Below are 24,358 nucleotides of genomic sequence, written 5' to 3'. Positions count from 1 at the left end.
TCACTTTTCTTCTGCAAGCTGTTGGGCTCTGGACTAAGTCCTTTGGCCTCTGGAGCCATGGCCGTGCCAGAGAGCCACTTGTGGGGGGGCAACTCATGACCTTGGTAGGGCGTGAAGGATGAGCCAGTACCGTCCCCCTTCCCATGAGACTGCAGTTGCCCCATCACCGCCGGCTCATACCTGGCTTTCCTATAAGCTCTGAGGCAGCGGCCACCTTGCTGCCATGGGGGGAAAAGGTGGAAGGGAGCAACACCCTTTCCCTCCTGGGGAGGCATGGCACCGTAGTTTAATGCATGGTCCATTCATTTTTCTGCCGCAAGCTTCCGGGCTCTGGATTAAGTCCTTTTGCCTCTGGAGCCATGACCATGCCAGAGAGCCGCTTGTGGGGGGCAGCTCGTGACCTCGGTAGGGCATGAAGGACGAGCCAGTACTGCCTTCCTTCCCATGAGACTCCAGTTGCCTCGTTACCACCGGCTCATACCTGGCTTTCCAATACGCTCTGAGGTGGTGGCCACCTTGCTGCCAGGGGCGGGAAGGTGGAAGGGAGCAACACCCTTTCCCTCCTGGGGAGGCATGGTGCCGTAGTTTAACGCATGGTCCATTCACTTTTCTGCTGCAAGCTTTCGGGCTCTGGATTAAGTCCATTGGCCTCTGGAGCCATGGCCGTGCCAGAGAGCTGCTTGTGGGGGTCAACTCGTGACCTTGGTAGGGTGTGAAGGACGAGCCGGTACCGCCCCCCTTCCCATGAGACTGCAGTTGCCCCATCACCCCAGCTCATACCTGGCTTTCCAATAAGCTTTGAGCTGGCGGCCACCTTGTATGCAGTCCAGATGCATTTCTGCCAAAAGCTGCTGAGTTTCAAGATTTGTTTCTTAGTCTCCAGTATCATGGCTATTAATCAGCTTGATCAGGAGCCAGGGAGACCATTTATAGGCAGCAACTCAGGGTCTCGTTGGGATGGGGAGAAAGAGTCGGCTCCACCCCCATGTGGTGAGGCCTCTTGTGTCTCATCACTGCAGGCCCAAACCTGACTGTCCAGTGGCCTCTGGAGGATGGTGGTCACCAGGCAGCCAGGGGGAACAGGCCAAGGCATGAAACCCATTTCCACCTGGAGTGGCTCAGCGTCAGTAACCTACTGCAGGAACAGGACGCATTTCTGCCAAAAGCCTTTGGGTTCCGAGATTCGTTTCTGAGACTCTGGGATCATGGCCATTAAGCAGTTCGATCAGGAACCAGAGAGGCCATGCCTCCAATTATATAGCTGAGCTGGAGGTCGTTTGTGGGTGTGTCTTCCACATACCTAACTTTTGGCCGTTTACTATCTTGGTTAACTTTGCCCCAAGTTTTTGGGGTCTGGCCAAAGGCACAGCAGCAATTTGGGGGTATCTGAAAGTCTGACGTTGCCAACAGGCTGCTGATGCACTCACCTCACAGGTACAGATTGACCTGCTGGCGGCACCATACCCCCAGCATATGTCTTTTTGAAACAGTGTCTTTATGTTTGGGGGGTAGGGTATAAGGAAGTACTAATCATTATTCTTTTTATTTTTATTTTTATTTTTTTTTTGTGGGGGGACGCATACCTGGCAGTGTTCAGGGACTACTCCTGTTTTGTGCTCAGGGATCATTCCTGGTGGTGCTTATGGGGACCATTTACTGTGCTTGGGATCAAACAGGGTCAGCTGCGTGCAAGGCAAGTGCCTTCACCCCGTATTCTTTCCCTGGTCTTAGTTCTTAGTCTTGTGAGGAATATCCACCCTGAGTCAGCCCACATTCCCCACCCACAGTGAGTGAGGGGCCCTTTTCCTCAGCATCCCCATCAGTGCTGACCATTTCCAGTCTCGTCGCTGCAGTTCTCGCCAGAGTACGATGGCTATCCATTGTTAGTATTTACATTTCCCTGAAAACAAGTGACAGCGTGCTTTCAGGTGCCGCCTGGCCACTCGTTTTTCTTCAGGGAAGTGTGTTCTCAGAGTCAGCGTAAAGGTAAAGCTTGCTGCCCGGGTCTCGAGTGAGTGTAGTTCAGCTCAGTATTGAGTTTTGTTATTCGCTCCGACTCCACAGGGTTTGGGTTTGAGACGGCAGTCTGAGCTCTCCAAGTTGAGAATTTACTATAAACTTTACCTGTTGAGTGGGTAGCAGTTGGCAGAAGTATTCTTTCAGGGGGTCATCTCGTACCATAGTTTCAGAAACAGGGTCTGTGCCATTAGCTCATAGCTGTGGAGCACTACTATAGAGGAGATTATCAGGCTAGCTTGGACCTGAGAGCCACTGTAACAGCAGACTTAAACCCTCAAGACTGCGTCTAGCAGATATTTAATAGGTTTGCGGGGAGTTCCTAAGCAGCGCTCAGAGGGCCTGGGGGCCATTCTGGTGACTGCTTTGGTGTTTAATTTGGAGCCACCCTGGCCACCGTTGGCTCCCAGCAGTACCGGGGGCCCGTGGGTGCTGGGGAAACCTGAGGCTTCTGCTTCCAAAGCCTGTGCTCCAGGCCTCTGAGCCACCCCCAACCCTGCTGATAGATTCACTTTGAATTTTAATCATCTTATTTTGTGGAGCGGTCATTTCAGTCTGCTTGGGGACCACAGAAAGCCTTTGTAAAGCAGGTGCCATCTTTCTGGTCCCTTAAATATTTTTTGTTGGGTCTGGGTGCGCCTTAGTACTGCATACGTTTTCACGATCATTGTCAGGAAGCGATCTCTGAGCCCAGAGCTGGAAGTGAGCTCTGGGAGTGACTCCCAGGCTCCAATTTTTCTTCCTGGGGGGTGGGGGGGGTTGGCAATAAAAGCATTGAATGAATGAATGAAAATTTAGACATTCTTTCTTGAAAGTTGTAAAAAAGCATGTCTTGGGTATTTAAATATTTGTCCAAGGTTATAACTGTGAACTATTTCAGATTTGTTGTCAATATATTTTATGGTGAGTTGTTTCTAAATGGTGATTTTTAAAAATGTTTTGTTCTAGTCTAGACTTCTGGAAAGAGAACTGAACCCTTACTGGAAGGATGGGGGAACGGGGCTGCCTCCAGAAGACAGTGGGGGGCCATCGGCTATGAAAGGTACCTCTATATTTGCTTATGGTCCTACGGGCACCTTTTATGATTTGCTATTCCAAAGGGAATGACTTGAGTGGGTTGGCAAGATGTTATGGGTTATAAAAATGAAAAACAGGGGCCAGAGCAATAGTACAGCAGATAGCATCCTGGCCTTGAACATGGCCAACCTGGGTTCCAGCCCAGGCTTCCCATGTTCCATAGGGTCCCCGGAGTCCTGCCAGGAGTGATCCTTGAGCACAGAGCCAGGGGTAATCTCTGAACACAAGCAGATGTGGCCCCCAAACCAAAACAAATTCAAACAAAAATCACAAAATAAATGCATATTAATCCATATCAAATATTGATCATTGTTAGCTCTAAATCTTACCAATAGTTCTTTAGATATTTCTTCTTGGTGCTATAATTTATTCTGGATTCCTCCCAAGCGGTGCTCAGGGGTGTCTGGGGTCTTTCCCAGTGATACTAGGCTCGACTATGTGGGCCCGCCAGGCCCCCTGCCCATATTGAAGGGTACGTGGGGACCAAAGGTGACCACTGTATATAGAGCAGTGGCCCTGGTCTGACTCACAGCCCTGGCCTCAGGCCAGACTGATCTCCTCTGTAACTGTTCGCAGACCTCCCTGTGTGAGATTTCACGTTTCACCTTAAGAGGACCTGTGGGTCAATGGCTCAAGCTGTAGTATGTGCACTTCAGAAGATGATTTTATTTCATTGTTTCGGTTTTGGGGGATACCTCCGGGGGTTTCCAGAGGCTACTCTTGGGGCTCACCCTGCCTGTGCTTGGGGAACCATGTGGTTTCCGGGGTTGAATCTGGGTCTCCTGCATGTAAAGCATCTACCCCAGTCAGGGAGTAGCCTGTGCCCACTGGGTGTAGCTAAAAATGCCCTCTGAACAAGCAGGAAACTCAAACAAGCACTACGTCTGTAAATGTCATGAAAATTATAAGGAGGGCCTTCATATCTTCAGGAACTCCTCCTTCGCAGCATTCATGAAATTGGTACTGAACTTAGGATACTGCTGTTATTTTCCAGCAGATGGAGACAAATATTTGTGTCACAAATCATATCTGAATACATAAATACAAATACGCCATTAAGGGCTCCAGCAGTAACTGAGTGAAGATCTTATTTCAATTGTAATCCATTCTAATTACACAGATTCTAGTATGGTAGATTATGATGATACCTTCTCATCCTAGTGATTTATCACTAGAGTGTTTTTTTTGGTTTTGTTTATAGTTATTGTCTTGGTCGTGAGACATTAGACTTGCTGCTGCTCCCAAGTCCTGGCAGGTGGAAGCATGAGGCCTCTGGGTTCTGTGTCAGAACCAGAGCCTCGGGCTCAGTGCTGCCAGGCAGGTCTGTCCCCCGCACGCCTGGCAGATACTCCAGCGCTGTGTTTGTGTAGCTGTTTCCCTAGAGCTTCCTTATATTTTATAGTGATTCCTGAGCGCAGAGCCAGGAGTAAGCCCAGTGCACTGCCAGGTGTGCCCCCCCCAAAAAAAATACCCCAAATTGTATATGTTCAAGGAATCATTTATACTCTGTCATAGAAAATATTAATTTTATCGTGCTATGTGAAAAGTGTAACTGACATTTAATATTTGAATTTAGTTTCAGTAGTAGAAGATGGTGGTTTAAGCTGGCTAAGGAAATCTTATCAAAGAATGAAGGAACAGGCTGAGAAACAAAATAGAAATTTTGAAGATATCGTAGCTGAAAGATATGGGGTAAGTATTGCTATGAAGGAGATCTACAGTCTTCAGAGTTCTAGGAGAAATTAAATCTTTTTCTCTTTGTCACAGTCTTATCTAATGAGACATTTTGAATAGGTTTGCTATTCAAGTCCATATAGACTTCCCGCTTTTCATTATTGTGTAAAACTTTGTACCATATTTTTATGGGCAAATGAATAGACAATTTAAGCATGCAGCATTCAAGTGTGCATTGTTTCCAGTAAAAATATTGTTTCTCATTGTGAGAAACAATCTGAGTGCCACAGGACAGGACAGCCTCTGTGCCGTGCACCCCTGGAGGTGAGCCATTACGGAAATGTTGGCACATGTCAGAGTTCCTGCCAAACCCCAGAGTCTGGGTTATATCCTGAATTCTGGAATGTGCTGTCTTTCTGAGGCAAGTGGGGCTGTGTGGCAGTATGTGGCCCTTCAGAGCCGGCTCTCCTTTCACCACCCTTGTGTTATCTGCTGGAGTTGCATCTGATTTTCCTTTTCATTCTTGCTTAATTTGAAGAAAATAAGTCTAGAAAGATACACTAGTTTGAAAATAATAGGCAACCAAAAAAAAAAAAACAAACCCAAAATTAGTATTTTGCTTTGAGTCTGTAAATATTTTGATATATCAATAAAAAAATACTCTTTCGTTTCTCTGTCCTTTTGGGGTAGGGCATATCCACTGCTCTAGGATTGGTGCTCGGGGTCACTACTGCTGGGGCTCAGGGGATTGTGTGGTGTTGGAAATTGAACCTGTCCCCCTGCATGAAATCTGAGTGGTCACCCATTGAGCTTTCTTTCCGGCCCCCTCCTCTGTTCTTTTGAACACAGTTTTATAGCTGTTGTTACTGTGTCTGGCATATCGAATACTCTCGGTAGCTTGCCGGGCTCTCCGAGAGGGGCGGAGGAATCGAACTCGGGTCGGCCATGTTGGCCGCTTGTAAGGCGAACGCCCTACCCGCTGTGCTATTTTTTATTTATAGCTGTAGGCTGACAGAATCTATCCTGCTGCTTCCACTTGCTAATATACTTAGTTGAATACCAGTAAATACCTACATTCTAATATTTATACATGTGTGTATATATATATATAAGTTGGCTGTGTGCAAAGGAATTGCCCTACTCACTGTGCTTCTCTCTGGGCCCCACAGATCCCTTTTAAATGTTAAATGCCTTGTTTAATTTTTTTTTTTTTGCTTTGTAGTCAATGGAAATATTTCAGTCAAAATTAGAAGAAGCCAAGAAAACGGCATCAGCAAAAGAAGATTGTGGACGAGAACGGTGGAGAAAGCCAACATACTCTGATAACACGTCAGGTCATCAAGAAAGTAGAAGATCAGACGCATTTAAGTGTAACAGAAGTTCAAGGGACAGATGTGGCGCAACCGATCTTGCGGACGACATCCATGAGCAGAAGTTTAGTAGAGATGAGAAAGATAGTAGACGTGGGTCTGTAGATGCTTGTGGAAGAGGCACTGGTCCAAGGCAAAGTCAAGACTTTCCTTCTCTTGGAAATAGGAAACCCAAGTTCCTCAGACCCTCCGACGATGAAGAACTGTCATTTCCTCACAAGGGCCGACACGCGGAGCCTCCCTGGTCTTCTGTGCGTTGCGGGTTTCGGAAACCCACTGAAAACAGTGAAGAAAGTGTGGCGTCCTGGACTCAGTCTGAGCGCAGGGAAGCGGACACAAAGCGTTCAGAGCCAAAGCCAGCAGAATCCGGCCCCACAGCTGACTCTCAGCGCCGTTCAGACGTGAGAGAAAGGTCGCCAGGTGCGGGTCCGAGAGTTGACCACATGGAGCGTCGCCTGCAGGATCCCGAGTCCCTGTCTGCTGGGTATTTGTTCATATTCTTTCTTAGCTGACTCAAGATTCAGAGAACCGCAATGTCCTTTGTAGATCAGTTACTGGCCACATATATTTTGCATACTTATCTATTCTTACAAACACTGTCCTCCCGTTGTTCATTGATTTGCTCGTGCGGGCCCAGTAACATCTCCATTTTGAGACTTGTTGTTACTGTGTTTGGCATATCGAATACATCGTGGGTAGCTTGCCAGGCTTTGCCGTGTGGGCGAGATACTCGGTAGCTTGCCGGGCTCTCCGAGGGGGACAGAGGAATTGAACCCAGCTGGGCCAGGCTGACTGAGCAAGGAAAACGCCCTAAATATAAAATATTGTGCAATTCATCATACAGGATAGATATAGTTTCAGTTTATGGTGCAAGTGACCCTTTTTTTAGGTCTGATGGCAGAGAGGATACACAAAATGAGCAATTCCGTGTTTGCATTTTATGGATTGCATTTTATTTCTGTTTAACATTGGTTGTAGAGGCCAGGCCTCAGGCTGCTGAGGGTCTAGTCCCAGCCTGGTGCTTAGGGATCGCTACCGGAGGTGCTCAGGGGGACCCTGCTGTACCAGGGATTGAGCCAGGACTCTTGCACGTGGAACATTCGCTCCACCCCATCGAACTGTCTTCCCGGCCCCATTTTAGTTTTATTTAACAAAAAGAGCTGGCGAATTCAGTAGCTGTGTTTGCCCAAAATTTCTTGCTGTTTTGTAGTTTAAAATAAATGAGTTAATAACCCTCATAAGAGGGTTGGTGCAGGAAATATTTTGGCAGATCTTGTTACCACTGCCATATTGCTTTCAGAGGAAATGATTGCTCAGTATAGCGTAATTGTAGTCATTGCGTGGCTGCGGGATGTCTAGGAGATTAAAGACAAATGTGCTGCCATAACCCCAATTTGAAATGAAAGGGTACGTGGGCAGCCTTCCGGGGAAGCATGAGTTAGGCTGGTGGTTCAGCAGAAAAAGAAATAAACCACCTCATCAGTTGGTAAGTTCTAAAGATGTTAGAGCTTCTGTTTTGTTGTCTTGGTTTGGGGCCACACCCACGCGTCCTGGGAGCGGACCCTTACTCTTAGCTGAGGGACCTGATGGTGGGCCGTGTGCCTTGCCCTCAGCGCTGTGGAGATGCCAGGGTTCTGTGAGACTCCGTTTGTAGAATAGGAAGTGCAGGTTGAGTGGGATCAAACTGAGCTCACTGGTCTATACTTGAATGACCCTTAAAATATTTGGGGGGATGGAAAGATCGTACATTGAGTAGGGTTTTCGGCTTGCTTGCAGTGGGTTGGTTGCATGCAAGGTTCAAACCCTGGCATCCCTTGTGATCATCTGAGCCTGCCAGGAGTGATCCCCAACCACAGGGCCAAGTGTGGCCCTAAAATGCACACAATGGTTTTTTTTTTTTTTCCAACAGCAGACAAAAGGCAAGAGATTTTCACAAACGACAGAATTGAATGGTGTTAGGAGGCGATGGTGCTGAGCCACTGGACTGTTAAATCGTGTTTTAATGACTCCTGGAAGCTATGCATTGGAAAGTTCTCACACAGTTCTTAGTTCATCTGTTCTGCTTTCAGTCGGAGGCAGATATGGGACTGAGGGATGGAAAATCCGAGTCTAAGGGGCTGTGGCTTAAGTAGTCAACCAAAGGAAAAACCCAGTTCTGCCGAAGGGGTCAGCATAACGGGGGTTAGGGAATGTCTGAGCTTGTGGGCGTGAATTGCACTGGGCTCACTTTGCCCGGGAGTGCTCCTGGGCCGGTGGACTGTTCCTCGTCCCTGCTTGCTCCTGTCGGAGGCAGAGTCCGGCAAACAGTCTCACACAGTTCTTAGTTCATCTGTTCTGTAATTGCTTCACATTTTTATGTCATCTTTAAAGTGTAAGAGTGATACACCTGTAATACAGGCAGTTGCCAAAAAGCTGCATTTTCTATCTGAGGATGGGATTCTTTGTTAACTCTGTTGGTTTTGCTATTACAGGTGGTTTGGGACTTTCTGTGAATTCCATGATCAGCGTAGGGGGAAAGAAACAGTGCAGGAGTCTTTTCCACACTATCATGAAAGAAACAAAAAAACAAACAAGTCGCAGGGCTGGAGAGGCGGAGCAGGGCTTAGGGCACCCTCACCGCATCCCAGTCCTCAGCTCCACATCCTCCGGTGCTCAGGCTTGGGCTGTGCCCTGAGGTGCTTAGGGGCTATTCCTCGCTCTCTGCTAGAAGTGACCCTTGGTAGTGCTTGAGGGATGCCGTGTGGTGCCGGGGATACCAAACAGGGTTGGGTGCATGCCAGGTAAGCACCTTCCCTCCTGCCCTTCTCCCCAGCAGCCAGTGATTTGCATTGTCCATAAGTCTGGGTGGAGATCGGCTTTTTGCTTTCTTTGTTCTGTTTTGTTTTTGGCTAAACCCACCCGTGCTTGGGGCTGACTCCTGGCTCTGTGCTCAGGAATTACTCCTGGTGGGACTTGGGGGACCATATGGAATGCCAGGGATTGAACCCAGGTCAGCCACTAGCAAGGCAAGCACCCTACAGGCTCTATTGTCACTTCGGCCCCAAATTGGCATATTTCTATAGATGATGTTTTCTGGCACTTTCAGAATCATTTATTTATTAATTTTAGTGAAGCAAAAGCAAAATAGTTTACTGAAAGGACTTTAGAGAAATATGAGGGCAGGGGATATATATATATGGGGGGGTTAGTGAGAAGGAGAAGAGAGAGGTGATGAGAGGGAGAGGGGAGAGAGGGGGGGAGAGAGAGAGCGAGTGAGAGAGCAAGCGAGAGAGAGAGAGCTGTCGGCAGGGTGCTCACAGGGCTGGCCTGCACTCGATGTACCTTCATATTCTTTCAGTCTCCTGTAGCTTGTCCCTTCTGAGGATCTGTGGGTGTTATGGGGACCATGCGCAGCAGAACTGGGCTCCGTTCCCATCGGTCCCCTGCCAGTGAGTGTATGCCAGGCTAGCCCATGCTCTGACCTGTGTGGAGGCTGTTGGGGCCACACCCACAGGTGCCTGTGCTGGTCCAGGGGCCCAGTGGGGGGCCTTGCACATGCGAGACATGTGAGTCATCCCTTGGAACCATATCCCTGGCCCCAAATGTTTATTTTTATTTTCATTAACTAGCCAACTTTGCTTTTTGAGTTATTTGTGAAAGTGTGTTCTGTTGGTCACATGCAAAGTAATTCATGATTTGTAAATTTCTCTTTTTCTTCTTCACATTTACTTTTCCATCAGCTAATTTCAGTCCATTTCCCCCCCTGCAGAATTCATTATTTCTTTGGTGTTACTTTTTTCATTTTGTGGCGGGGGGGGGGGGGGGACACACCTGGCAGTGCTCAGGGATCACTCCTGGTGGTGCTTATTGGATGCCAGGGATCAAATGTGGGTCAGCTTTGTGCAAGGCAAATGCCCTAGCTGCTCTGGTCCTTTTTTTTTTTTTTTTTGGCTTTATGGGTCATACCCACCGATGCTCAGGGGTACTCCTGGCTTCGCACTCAGGAGTTACTCCTGGTGGTGCGTGGGGGACCATATGGGATGCCAGGGATCGAACCCGGGTCGGCTGTGTACAAGGCAAACGCCCTACCCCCTGTACTATCGCTCTGACCCCTGCTCTGGTCCTTTTCTGTGGTGTTATTGCTGTGACCGGGGCTCAAATACCCTTGGTGGTCGTGGTGCTTACTGTGGGAGCATTGCGGGGGATGGTGTGGGGTGTTTGCACATGTCAGCTTCAGGGCTTGAGCATGTGTAGTCGATGCAGTGTCTACAGCCATGTGGGTGCAGTGCCCACGGGCGTCACCTTGAGTCATGTGCTTGCTGGGGGTTGTGTCTCGTGGGCTGTACGCTGGCATTCTGAAATTGTGTGTGGTCATAAGATCCAGGCACAAGAATGAGAATTCCAGAACAAGTGGGAAACAAAGAACAATTAAAGGGAGTTGCTCTTGGACATAGCCAGTGTATTTTAATAGTGGTGCTTTATTATTTATTTATTTATTTTTTGCTTTTTGGGTCACACCTGGCAATGCACAGGGGTTACTCCTGGCTCATGCACTCAGGAATTACTCCTAGTGGTGCTCGGGGGACCATATGGGATGCTGGGAATCGAACCTGGGTCAGCTGCAAACAAGGCAAACGCCCTACCCGCTGTGCTATCGCTATTTTTTAAAGCACCTGCTCTTTGATATTTTATCTCCATTAAACATGTCAGAGTATCCATTAGTGTTGAAAGCACTGGTGGTGTAAGATATCTGTAGGATTCTTGGATCTCATCACTTTATCTACAGCTTTCATCTTACTTCCTCATTGGAGACTCCTGGACAGGAAGAAACTGTCAGGGTGCGGATTCTGTGACAGACCGGTCTTTTGGGATGGTCCTTTGAAATTTCAGTTGCTTCCTGGAAACTGGAGAAACTTGCTTCCTGAGCTCTGCCTGTTCTTCATCATCCTGCATTGTCCTCTCCTGACTGAATCTTTAAACTTGAATCTTGAGATGGGAGGGAGGAGTAAAGTTTTTCCATAAGAGAGAAGAGTCAAGTAACAGAAATGACAGAAGCGATGCCTTTGGGTGGAAAATAATAGGACTCATAAGGCTCTTAAAACTGTGGAAGAGACTTTACTTACCAGGTTTCAGTTGGCGTAAGTGACGATTACCAGTTAGAGATGGCACAGATGGAAGGTATGTTCCTGAGGCAGGTGTTCCCTCCTCACTGCCCCGCCCTGTCCCCTTTTTCTTTTAGGGTGTGGATACTTGCATGTGCTTCTATTTCGGTGGAAGCAAGTCAGCACCTAGTTTAGAAGCAAAACTGAGGATGGCAGGTGGGGTCACTGAGCGAGCACCCCAGGTTAGTGGGGTTCCAGGATGTGCTCAAAAATGAGGGTCAGCCTTGATGGGAGTGCGAGGGAGGAGAAAGCAGCTTCTGCCAGTGGGTCATGGCAGGAAATCGTCAGGCTCCTTGCTGGGATTAGGTTGGTGTTTTTCAACCTGTGACCCCAGAATGTTGTTCTTTGGGTCTGTTTTAAATGGAGCACAGTGAGTTTGGGAATTTCAGGAGGAAAGAAGGGAATCACTAGTTTGGTTCAAACAGCTCACGATATCCCATTGTTGCGTCCGTACATGTCACTGCTCTTGGCTTGTTTCATTTTTACCAACAATTATTAAATCTTTGGAGCAAAATTGCTTTAAGATTACTGGTCCATGTTACGTGGCGTATTGCCCTACAGTTGTCCTTGCACTGAAATTTGAGAAACAGACATTTCCTCCTCCAGATTTGTGTAGAAGAGCTTGGTCTTTCGTGGGAAGGAGCAGAGTAGCGAGGGGCCAGAGGGGAACTGGATTTGGCGTTTGCAGTTCAGCGTGGTACTTCGAACTCTGCAGCCCCATGAACGTGTCTGGTGACTGTCCTGTGCAGATGTGGAGTTTTTCTATTGCTCTTGGAGGGTGTGCTCTCAGGCAGTGCTCAGGGGCCCATTTCTGGTGGTCCAGAGCCAGCTGGTTTCCTGAGAGGACCAGGGTGTGCAGAGCTGCTCTGGGCCTCTGGGCCCGCTCAGGCTACTCTTCGCAGTGCCAGGAGCAACGTGGGCACTTGGTGCCTGCCCTGACTGTGTGCTTCTCAGAATCTCTAGACTCTCTCTCCTTTTCTGAAACAGAAAGGTTTGCTGAAAAGTAGGCGGTGAAGGAAAGAAACTCCCTAAGACGGGAGGAACTCACCACAGGACTCTCCTTTATACATTCTCTTGAACTTCTCAAAGATATATCACCATTGAATTTGAAGCGTGATAATTGGAGAGCTGGCTGTTGCGGTAACTGACTCTTGGTGGCAAGGAAGCTCACCATTACTGAATGCTGGCTCAGATCCATTTCTCATTTTCTTAGCATACTGAAATTGCTTTTTACATATTACTGCGTTTAGTTCTGGTAATGTGAGAGGTTGGAATGTTAATCATTTCTTGAGAGATTAAGATACTTGCCTAATCTCATGAAGCTGGCAAATGGCAGAGTCTGGAGTTAACCTGATTCAAACTTTTTTTTTTAATAATAGAAGAATTTTTTTATTTCTTGCAAGGAAGGTACAAGACGTGGTTGGCATTATAAAGAAACAGCTGTTGGTGCTTCATAGGAAGCACTTCGCTCAAGAGATAAGGGAATTGAATAATAGTATGTGGTATTTATATTTTTATCTGTATACATTAGTAGGTATGCTTGTATATATTAGTTGATATGCTTCTGTTGATGTATGATATTTGATGTCTTAACATCTCTGAAGTCTTTCTGCTGAGACCAAGGTGAATGGATAGAAGGGTGGATAGATGAGTAGATAGATGGGTAGCTAGGTGAGTGGATAGGTGGGTGGGTAGAAGAGTGGGTAGGTGGGTGGATAAGTGGGTGGATAGGCAGGCGGATAGATGGGTGGATAGGTTGGTGGATAGATGGTGACGTTTTACTTTATTTTTCAAAATTTTATTTTATTAAAGCAGTGACATACTATGTTCCATCACAGCTCCGCCTCCAGTACAACTTCCCGTGGTGGCCTTTTAAAAGAATGTGTTATAGTTAAGGTCATGTGTTCACAATGCTGCAGACATTTATTATCTCAGTTTATGTAGTTACCACCTCACCTCACAATCACTAAAGCATCCAGACTCTCCACTTTGTCCCCTTAAGTCCATCTGCTGAAGCTCTCATTCCTTCCCTCCCTCCCTCCTTTCTTGCCTCTCTCTTCTCCCTTGTCCTCCCTCCCCCCCTTCCCCCTTCCCCCTCCCTCCCTCCCTCCCTCCCTCCCTCCTTCCTTCCTTCCTTCCTTTCTTTCTTTCTTTCTTTCTTTCTTTCTTTCTTTCTTTCTCTCTCTCTCTCTTTCCCTCTTTCTTTCCATCTTTCTTTCTCTCTTTTTTTTCTTTCATTTTTGGGCCATACTCAACAGTGCTCAAGACTTACTTCTTGCTCAGGGATCACTCCTAGAGGGGCTCAGGAGATTGAACCTGGGTTGGTGAGTGCAAGGAAAATACCCTACTCACTGTAGCATATCCGCGGCCCCATCAAGCATTTTCTGGATGCCTCCATTTAATAAGGAATCCTGTGTCATCCTGTTTCTGGAGAACTGTGACCATCTACTGGATTCATGGAAAAAAAAAAAAAGCTTTGTAAAAGCTTTGTAGACTAGAAAAACTGCCCGCCTTACTCGTCTTGTCTTTCCTCTTAGATTCTGTCCTGTGGGGCTGGTGTTAGAATGGAAGAAACAGTAGGCTGGACATAATTTGTTTGGAAGAAAACCCAGGCCAGGTCCTGAGGTATCTGGGAGTGAAGAAAGCCAATGGTGCACAGTAGGGCGGGTCCTCACTGGGTGCCTGAGAATACTTGCCCCGAGGCACTCAGAAAGGGCATGAGCTGTGATAGTGCCATTTGTCCTGCTTCGTACATTAAAAAAAAATACCTGTAATTTCCACAGACAGACTCAGAACAGTACATTTTCAGAGCAGAGAATTTTGGAAAATTAATTGACGAGGAAAGAATGCAAATGGAGTGAAGTGTGCTGATTAGTAAGTCTAGATTGCTGTAGAGATACGATTGGGTTGCCTGAAATTCAAACAAATTATATTTGTGATACAATGAAATTGACATGTACTTCAGAATTTAATTTGAGAAAAGTTATTGAAAATCCCACACAGAGAAATCCAGCTAATGATACAAACACTGCCTGAGTCCTCTGAAGTGTATGCAAGCTGTAACGTCTTCCTGCTTATGTGATTTCAGCGCCCCTGCGGAATCTCTAGACAGAAAGCAAACGAGGGGACACTATATGTTACTTCCCGAGGGTGTTTTACCTGCGACATTTCTGGTCTCATGGTCCAGGCGCCAGGGCCTCGTGTCTCTCCCCTTTCACTGCGGGGACAAAGGTCCTTCCAGTATCACTGTGAGAGTTGCGTCGTAAACCCCGACTACTAGAGATCGCTCTCATTATCCATAAGGTGTCTGTCACTGAAGGAGCTCAGCTGTGGCTATCGACGCAAGTTTGGAGTTGGCAGCATCTGTTTACTATCCCTTGCTCAGAGTATATGTGAAATATCTATTAGGTTATTTCGGAGGAGCATGGTAAAATCTAGGAATTTAGGAAAACTAATGAGATTATAACTTTTTTTTTTTTTTTTTTGCTTTTTGGGTCACACCCAGCGATGCTCAGGGGTTACTCCTGGCTTTGCACTCAGGAATTATCCCTGGCAGTGCTCAGGGGACCATATGGGATGCCGGGAATCAAACCCGGGTCAGCCGCGTGCAAGGCAGATAGTACAGCCCTACCCGCTGTACTATTGCTCCAGCCCTGATTATGACTTTTTTTTTGTTTAAAAATGGCTTTACGAATGTGTAATGGACACATCACTGCATATATCTGTGTGAGCATAGGTAGATATATGAGCAGTTTGTATGTTCTGAAACGTTTCTATTCTTGTGAAACATTCACTCGCCAAAGTTTCCTGTTGCCTTCCACGAGCCCTCTTTCTGCCTCTCTCTGAACCTTTCCATTCTTCTTGGTAGCCTTCTGCATTACTTGTAGGCTGGTTTGCATTTTTAGAGCTTTCTACAAATTGGATCCTACACTATACCCTGCTGTTGACCTGGTCTGACTCTGCTTAGCTGTTTAGAGCTTCATTGCTGCACATAACAATAGCTTGGTTCCTTTATAGGAGTGGGTATTATGCTGTGGTAGCGAAACCACAATTTGTTTCTGCATTTACCATTTGGAGGATGTTTAGGTTGTTTTTTCCCTTTTGGGCTATTATAAATAGATCTTCTTTGAACATTATGTGCTCGTCCTCTTGGATGGGTGTTTGTTTTCTTTCTCTTGAGTAACTACCTCGGAGGGGAATGTTAGATCATTTGGCAATTATATGTGCAAATTTTAAGAAACTGTCAGAGTATTTTACTAAGTGGACGTGGCGTTTTGTATTTCCACCACCCGTATGAGTTTTAATTCCTTTACATCCTTGAGAGTTTGGAACAAGCGATTTGGTTTTTTATTTACTCCATTCTGTATCATTCATCATATTAATGAGCTTTTATTTTTTATTTAATTTATTTTTGTTTATTTTTTGAAGAGGCTTTGGGGAACTGCAGTGGTACTCAGGCCTCAGTCCTGGCTCTGTGCTCAGTAGTCACTCCTGTGTGGAGATCAAATCAGGGCTGGCTGCATGCCAGACAGGCCACTTAACAACCTGGTTCCTTATTCGTGGCCCCCATTTTAACTTTTTTTAATTTTAGGGGGGACTAGAGAGATAGTACAGTTGGTTAGGGACTTGCTTTGCATGTGGCCAGCTCAGGTTTGATCCCCTGCTGGCCCCTGAGCACCGCCAGGAGTGGTCCCCGAGTGCAGAGCCAGGAGTCAGCCCTGCGCCCCGTCCGGTATATCCACCCTGGTTTTGTTGATTCGTCTGTTCTGCTTCTGTTCCTGTGTCCCTGTCTGCTTGCTGCTGCTGTGTTGGGGGTGTGACCAACACTGCCTGGAGTCTGCCCCAGGGCTGAGCCGCGCCACAGGTGGGGTGCTGCCCCCCGCCCTGCCTGGGCTCTCTCACCCCTAAGTAATGGCTCAGCAGCACCCACACATCCTGGTCTCATGTGTTTCTGTTTGCCCTGATGGCTCTGGATGAACTTTGGATTCTGTGGAGCGAGACAGATCTGGTCTTAAAATACATGAGGTGGAGGCTGAGCTTCCTTCCTTCCTTCCTTCCTTCCTTCCTTCCTTCCTTCCTTCCTTCCTTCCTTCCTTCCTTCCTTCTCCTCCCTCCCTCCCTCCCTCCCTCCCTCCCTCCCTCCCTCCCTCCCCTTCCTTCCTCCCTCTCTCCCTCCTATCCTTCCTTCCTTCTCCTGGTAGTGCTTAGGGGATGACTAGGATCCGACTCTAGTTGGCCGTGTGCAAGGCAAGAGCCTACCTCACGGTACTGTTGTCCTGGCCCTAATTCACCCTGTTTTGTTTGTTTTTGAGCCATACCTGGCAGTGCTTTGGGGCAGCTCCCCAGTTGGTGCTCAGGAGCCACTCCTGGCAGGGCACGGGGACCACAGGGAACGCAGGCATCGAAGCAGCCCTTTGAGCCGCCTCTGGCTGCAGCCCGCTCATCTGCAGCTGGGTACTAGATGGGGTTTACCTTGCTGAGGACTGGATAGTTTTCCTTTTCTTTCCCCTTGATTTCTTTTTTTCTTTTGGACATTTTCCAGCTTCTGTGACTATTCTTTAACAAGGGGCCACTCCCAGTGATACTCACCTGATGAGTGCTCAGGACTGGCAGTGCTGGGGGCCACGAGGGTCAGCCCTGCAGAGCTGGGGCTGCGGGGGCCAGCCCAGTGGTGCTAGGGTCTGCGGGCGGAGTGGGGGGGGGGGGCTCAGCCCTGCAGTGCTGCATGCTTTGCCATGGTCAATTAAAATGACATTTGCACCTTGAAATTGTTTTTGTAATGTAACCTGTATTTCATGTACTTTTCATCTGGCCTATTGAAGCAGAGGTAGTCCAGAGACTGAGTCTGTCCACGTCCTGAGCACTGATGAAAAGAACAAGTTGGGAGCCAGGATTATCAAAGCAGAGATGATGGGAAATACGGTAAGGCTTGAATGTTGTTCTTTTGGAGAATAGCAACGTCTGACTTCTTGGGAGTCATTTTAGACATTCCTTGGCAATATGGACATAAACACACGTCAAAAATAACTGTTGCTTACTGATTTTTTGGTGGTAGGTGGGGCATGCTGTCTAGTCAAGGTAGGGCTTCTTAAGCCCTTCTGCTCTTCTTCAGGAAATTAGGGATGAAACTTATTTGTTTCGTTTTGGTTTTGGACTCCCACCATGCAGTGCTCAGGGCTGACTCCTGACTCTGTGCTCAGGGATCACTCCTGGTGGGCTTAGGGGACCACAGGGGTGCCAGGGATGGAACTCAGTCAGCCCTGTGCGTGGCCAGCGTCCTCCCTGCTGTCCACACGGGGCCTAGGCATGGAGTTTGGGTGGTTTCGCTCTCTCCCTCTAGTGTTCTTCTGGGCTGGTACTCTTTGAAGCACTTTTTCCTGAGAGGCTTGTTCCGTTAATCCACATGAATAACTGCCACAGCGTTGAAGGAGTTTGTAATGGAGACAAGTTCATCACAAATGTAAAATACTAGGCCGTGGGTTGAGAAGAATTTAGATGTTGGCCACATGGGTGTTTGCTATGCTTGCTTTACTTTCAGCTCTATAAATGTGTAATATTCTGCAGTGAGGAGTTTAATTATATGTCACACTCATTTTATGTATATTTCTTTTCACAGGAATTAGCTGAACAACTTAAAGCCCAACTTGAAAAGGCAAATAAATTCAAAGACACCATAACACAGGTATCATCAAAGAAATCGGAAGTCAAGGTAAATAACGAAGTTTTGTTGGTGTTGTAGGATGATCTCATATAATGCCATTCCGTGACTGTGGTGCTACTTCAGTGAATTGCATCACTGTGTCAGAGAGAGAGAGAGAGTGTTTGGTTTAAAATTGTTTTAAAATTTGTTTACACAAAACAAATTGCATGTGACCAACCCGGGTTTAATCCTCAACATCTTATATGGTCACCTGAGCACCACTAGGAGAGATTCCTGAGTGCAGAGCCAGGAGTAACCCCTGAGCACCGTTAGGTATGGCCCAAAAAAGGGAAAAAAAAGGATCAGAGGGCATCAAGGGCCCTGGTTGAAGCTGCCCTGGGGGCTTGGGGGGTATGGGGGGCTGGGCATGGACGGGAAACAATTAGAGGGAGGGAGTAGAATCTCCAGGAGAGACTTGGGGAGCCCAGAGTGTGCTCGCCTGGACACCCTTAGTCTGGACCCGGGTCTTTGTTCTACATGAAACAAAAAGCTATTCAAGGGTTTTCAGCAGAAAAGTTCATTTTTACAGGGCCATTGTGGTTTCATTTTTAAGAGTAGGAGAGCCTGGACAGGAGACTCAGTGGGTTTTTAGCTTTGGTCTCATGCCTGTTGTTCCCAGGCCAGCCCTGGCAGTGCTCAGGGTCCGAGCCAGCTCCCAGGCATGTGCTCCAGCTTTTTGAGCTGTTTCTCTAGCCCCAGACTGCAAAGAACTTTAATATTCCCTGTTGGATTTGTCTTTCTTAATTATGGTGGTTTTTTTTTCTTTCTTTCTTTTTTTTTTTCATTTTTTGCACCCTCTAAATCTGTGCCTATCTCTTCCCTGACACTTGTCATTTGTGTAAGATGGTTCTGAAGCTCTGGCTGGATGTCAGGGGATTCTCAAAATTGAAAGCAGTTAGCTGAAAACTCGAAGCAGACCTTCTGTTACATAACATTTCTTTTATTGCTTAAAGAGTAATTGACAGATTGTTTCTTATCCCTTGGAAAGACATGGCCCTTTGGAACAGCTTCACATAGGAAGACTTTCATCCTGAAGGTTATTTTACCAGAAGTGAAATCTTTCACCTGCTCTGCCAAGAAGGGATGCTTCCATTGTCACTCGGTTTTACCAGGCTTGTATGTATGAACCAGCCTCTGTCAGCTCCTTGGGAAGATTCTGCACCCCTGTGAAGTCATTCACTCCACCAGGGAGAGCACTTTTACTTGTCTATCTTTTTAACCTTTCAGTTTTTGGTTTTGATTTTTTTTTTTTTTGGGGGGGTTGGACGCAGACCCAGCACTGCCCAGGGCTCATTCCTGGCTCTGCCATTCTCATTCTCCGGGTTCACTCCTGGTGGGCTTGGGGGCCTTATGGATAGCTGGCGATCAAACCTGGGTCAGTGATGTGCAAGGCAAATGCCCTACCCATTGTACTAACATTCTGGCCCTTATCTACTTTAATAATAATTTTGTTAAGAGATAAAATCAAAAGGAAGGGTTGTATTGTACTGCACAAAAATTTGATGAGTTTTTAATAGGAAAATCCTAAAATACTTCAGGTTGAAATTTTGTCCTTTTAGAGAAAAGAAAATCACAGTCATAGGGTAACAGAGGAATTCCATTATTACTTAGCTAATTTTGAAATGTTAGGTTGCTTGAACACAGTACATCTATTGATTGATTCATCTGTGAATATAGTTTTGGCTTTAGTGGAAAACTCAGTCCTTTAGATTGCTGATTTTCCTATTTTCCTTGCCCTTGCTTATTATTTTAGTGTTTTATTATATTTTTGGCCACACCCGGTGTGCTCAGGGGTTACTCCTGTGTTTGTAACTCAGGAGTTACTCTTGGCAGTGCTTGGCAGTACAAACTCCAGGTAGGTTACATGCAAGGCAAGTGCTCTACTCCCTGTATTATTGCTCTAGCTACAAGAACTATTGTTAATTGTTATTATTATTATTTTATTATTATTTGCTTTTTGGATCACATCCAGTGATGCAGAGGGGTTACTCCTGACCCATGCACCCAGGAATTACTCCTTGTGGTGCTCGGGGATGCTGGGAATCAGCACATTGATGAAAGAGAATTCAAGGAATCTGACGCTGCTTTTTTTACCCCCCCCTTTAAATAGTATAGGGAATTGGGCTCATCATTTGCAGTAAACTGTGAAATAGTCATTGCATAATGGTACGGAAGGTTTAAAATTTTGTTTTCTCTGCTGGCAAAGAAGAGAAATATATTTTAATCTCCAGATACTTGTGTGAAGAGGGTGTCACGCATTTTCTTGAAAAAAATTGAGGAATTATTGACAATCTAATTGCATTTGAGACTTCTATATTTTCTTGAAGAATTTCCCTCCCTTCCTCCCTCCCTCCCTCCCTCCCTCCCTCCCTCCCTCCCTCCCTCCCTTCTTCCCACCTTTCCTTTCCTTCCTTCCTTCCTTCCTTCCTTCCTTCCTTCCTTCCTTCCTTCCTTCCACCCTTCCACCCTTCCTTCCTTCCTTCCTTCCTTCCTTCCTTCCTTCCTTCCTTCCTTCCTTCCTTCCACCCTTCCTTCCTTCCACCCTTCCACCCTTCCACCCTTCCTTCCTTCCACCCTTCCACCCTTCCTTCCTTCCTTCCTTCCTTCCTTCCTTCCTTCCTTCCTTCCTTCCTTCCTTCCTTCCACCCTTCCACCCTTCCTTCCTCCCACCCTTCCTTCCTCCCACCCTTCCTTCCTCCCACCCTTCCTTCCTTCCACCCTTCCTTCCACCCTTCCTTCCTTCCTTCCTTCCTTCCTTCCTTCCTTCCTTCCTTCCTTCCTCCCTTCCACCCTTCCACCCTTCCACCCTTCCTTCCTCCCACCCTTCCTTCCTCCTACCCTTCCTTCCTCCCACCCTTCCTTCCTTCCACCCTTCCTTCCACCCTTCCTTCCTTCCTCCCTCCCTCCCTCCCTCCCTCCCTTCCTTCCTCCCTTTCTTCCTTCCTCCCTCCCTCCCTCCCTCTCCCACTTCCTCCCTTCCTCTCTTCCTTCCTTTCTTTCTTTAGCCATACCTGACGATGCTCAGTGGTTACTCCTGGCTTCATGCTCAGGAATCACTCCTGGGTGGGGTGCCAGGGATTGAATACAGGTTTGCTGAATGCAAGGCAAATGCCCGACCCACTGTACTGTTGCTCCAGCCCCCTTGAAAGGTTTCTTCTCATCATGGATATTTTTGAGGACATATGGAAGAATGGTATTTATATGATCTATTTGCAATTTAAGGGAAAAAGGTTAAAGTGAAACAAGCCAGCCCAAAGTAAGTATTGTCCTTGTATGTACAAAGATATAAAATTTACTTTGGCCAAACTTAGTTTTCTACTAAGTTCCTCCCCAGCTGTGGAGTTTCTCTCTTTCCCTCCTACTTTCCAATAACCCTTTGTATTTCAAAAAGAAAAAAGAAAGAAAGATATTCACCAAATGATAGAATGTATAATAACATACTGTTGGAGATAGCTGTACAAAGTCGAGTGGAGTGTGTTTTAGGAAAGCTACAAGTACAGTTTCTAATTCCTAATGCTTAATGAAAATGCAGCTTCTGACTGATAATTGGAGTAGGCAGTAACAAAAATTTATGAAGAATAAAAAATAATATTGTTTGAGTAAAAGTAAACATCAAAACTCAAATAAATAAAAGGAAAATACTTGAATTTATCTCACATATTTTCTGTCTCAGAGAAAATATTCATGGTGTTTGTTATCTTCCTCTCTATGCAAAAATATGTATTAAATCACCATGTGCAATTCTTTGAATTGTTTAAAAATAAAGTTATAGAATCTAGTTTGGTTTAGAAATCTTTGCTATATTAGCATCTTAGGATATGTTTAATAAGAATTACTACCATTGGAAAACTACTTTGCATTTAATTTTCTTACTACTATTTTTTACTTTCGTTATATTTTTCATTTACTACATTGAACTTTAATATTTTATTTTTCAAGACAACAGTTCTGATTTACATGGATGTTATTACTGTTTCTGCTGTAATTATTATTAGCAATGCGTGATGCTTGTTGAGGGCACACTCTGTACCAGAACTTGTGTTATGTTAATCCTTATTAAAATTCTATGTTATCATTTATTCTTATTTTTTAAAATAAATTAAATGCAGGATGAACTGAATCCCACTAAGTTCCAAATCACTGGCAAGAGAATAATGTTAGTATGTGTTAAAATTAAATAGGGGCTTGAGTGATCATGGTACTACTTTGCATAAGGTCGACTTAGGTTCTATCCCTTGTACCATATTTTGTCCTCTGAGCCCTGCCAGGAGTGATCTCTGAGCACAGATCCAGAAGCAAGGCCTGAGCTCTGTTGGGTGTGGCCCCAGCCACATCCCCCTTTCCAATATTTTTTTTTTTAAGTAAGTGAAAATTACTTGTAACAAAAGAAAATATTGCTGGGGCTGGAGAGATAGTACTGTGGTTAGGGCTCTTGCTTTGTACGTGACTGACCTGGGTTTGGTCCCCTGAGCCCTGCAGGGAGTGATCCCTGAGAGCAGAGCCAGGAATAAGCCTCACGCACCACTGGTGTGGCCCCAGAACCAAACAACGAAACAAAGCAGAAAGAAAAAAAATATTGCCTAAATATTGAGACCAATTTCATATGTAATAGTTATTCAAGCTCCACACAAAAATTAAAGTTACTGAGAAATACTCATGCAATCACATAGAACTTTTTCCATTACAGTGATTTTATAAAGGGGCTTGGACTAAATAAATTTAAAAACTAAAAAGTTATTTTTACTTAAAAAATTTCATTTTTTTAAAGCACCATGATTTACAAAGTTATTGATGGTTGGGTGTTAGACATAAAATACTCTTGCACCAATTCCACCACCAGTGTCAATTCCCTTCCACCAGTGTCCCCAACTCCCCTCCTGCCCTCCAGCCGGCCACCTTGACAAGCACGTTTTAAAGTATAATATATATTAGCTTTAATAATTTGAAAGTTTTCAGGGAAATCAGACTTAGCACTGCGATAAACTTGAAGCCAGCTTATAATAGTTGTCTGTCTTTATGATTGGGTAAGAGCCTGAGTAGATACCCTTTAATATGCAATCATTCATTAATTTATGTTAATTGATTAGTTGAAGAAGAAAAGTAGTGATAATTACTGCCCACTTAGTATCAAATGTGAATATAAGATCAATAGTCGGCATGTGTTTTTTTTTCTTCAATTTCAGCAGGGCATTTAATCTTTGTTATATGGAAATAAAATTGATTTTTAGTATTTGATTCTGATTTGAGAAAAATTGAAATGTGAATAATTGCCTACATATTTATTTTAAATTGATTTTTGGTGAAATAGTTCTCTACTATTATTTTTGGAGGGAGCACACCTGGCAGTGCTCATGGCTTACTCCTGGCTCTGCACTCAGGAATCACTTCTGCCATGCTCAGGGGACCATTTAGGAGGCTGGGGATTGGACCCAGGCTGGCCACATGCAAGGCAAACACCCTCCTCACTGTGCTATTGCTTTGGCCCCTCTTTATGCGATAAAAGCATCCTGTTCTTATAACAGAATATTACTTATATTTATTCTTTACCAGACATGTGTTGGCTAAATGTTTATAAGAACAAAATATTTTGGATTAAAAGTAGGATATAAATTCTATTAGAATTGAGAGATGTGGAAAGCATCTTAGGGATTTTAAAGGCAAGAACAGGGGCTGAAGTGAGTACAGTGGGTAGGGTATTTGCCTTTTCTTGCCAACCCAGGTTTGATCTCCAGCATCCCATATGACCCCTGAGCACCTCCAGGAGTAATTCCTGAGTGCAGAGCCAAGGGAAACCCCTGAACATTGCTGGGTATGACCCAAAAAGAAAAAAATTGATAAATGAAAGAACAACTGGTATGGAGTATCATTGGCAGAATTAATAAGTTTGCTTTTCCTTGAATTCTTGTCACCAAGTTTCTACACAATCTTTATTTTTTTTATTTTTATTTTTGCTTCACTTTTTTTTTTTTTAATTTAGAGAAACACCATGAGGCACAGTTGTAGACTTAACAGATTTTTGTACTTGGGTTTCAGTTATACAATGATCAAGTACCCATCCCTCCATTAGTGCCCATTCACCACCACCACTAATCCCAGTATCCTCCCACCCCCTATCTCCCCATCCCACCCTGCCTCTGTGGCAGGGCATTCCCTTTTGTTCTCTCTCTCCTTCTGGATCCACACAATCTTTAAAGGAAGAACCTCTCTGGGGCCTGAGAGGTAGTACAGTGGGTAGGGTGCTTGCTTTGCACCTGCTCTGTGATCCCTGAGTCCAGAACCCGGAGAAAACCAAGTGTAGCCCAAAATCCAAACCCCAAAACGATTATTGTTCTATTTTCTTGGGTAATGAAAATTTAGGAAATTTACTGTAAGCCGTATTA

At 45.6% G+C, this 24,358-nt stretch overlaps 1 protein-coding gene across 2 annotated transcripts in view; it reads left to right on the top strand.

Annotated features, from left to right (window-relative positions):
- Window positions 1-24,358, top strand: part of CWF19L2 (CWF19 like cell cycle control factor 2) — a 60,937-nt gene that overhangs the window by 6,155 nt on the left and 30,424 nt on the right. Inside the window, exons 6-10 of one of the 2 annotated variants that reach the window (XM_056115007.1) lie at window positions 2,965-3,058; window positions 4,670-4,785; window positions 5,990-6,621; window positions 17,104-17,200; window positions 17,895-17,987. In XM_056115007.1, coding sequence (XP_055970982.1) covers window positions 2,965-3,058; window positions 4,670-4,785; window positions 5,990-6,621; window positions 17,104-17,200; window positions 17,895-17,987 — 1,032 coding nt within the window. Of the gene's footprint in view, window positions 1-2,964; window positions 3,059-4,669; window positions 4,786-5,989; window positions 6,622-17,100; window positions 17,201-17,894; window positions 17,988-24,358 lie in introns of both variants that reach the window. The other variant, XM_056115006.1, reaches the window with a different exon arrangement.

The sequence above is a fragment of the Sorex fumeus genome, unplaced genomic scaffold (assembly GCF_029834395.1).
Source record: "Sorex fumeus unplaced genomic scaffold, SorFum_2.1 ptg000028l, whole genome shotgun sequence".
Lineage (NCBI taxonomy): Eukaryota > Metazoa > Chordata > Mammalia > Eulipotyphla > Soricidae > Sorex > Sorex fumeus.
The sequence above is the reverse complement of the archived record's forward strand: the minus strand, read 5'-3'. Positions and strand labels throughout refer to the sequence as shown.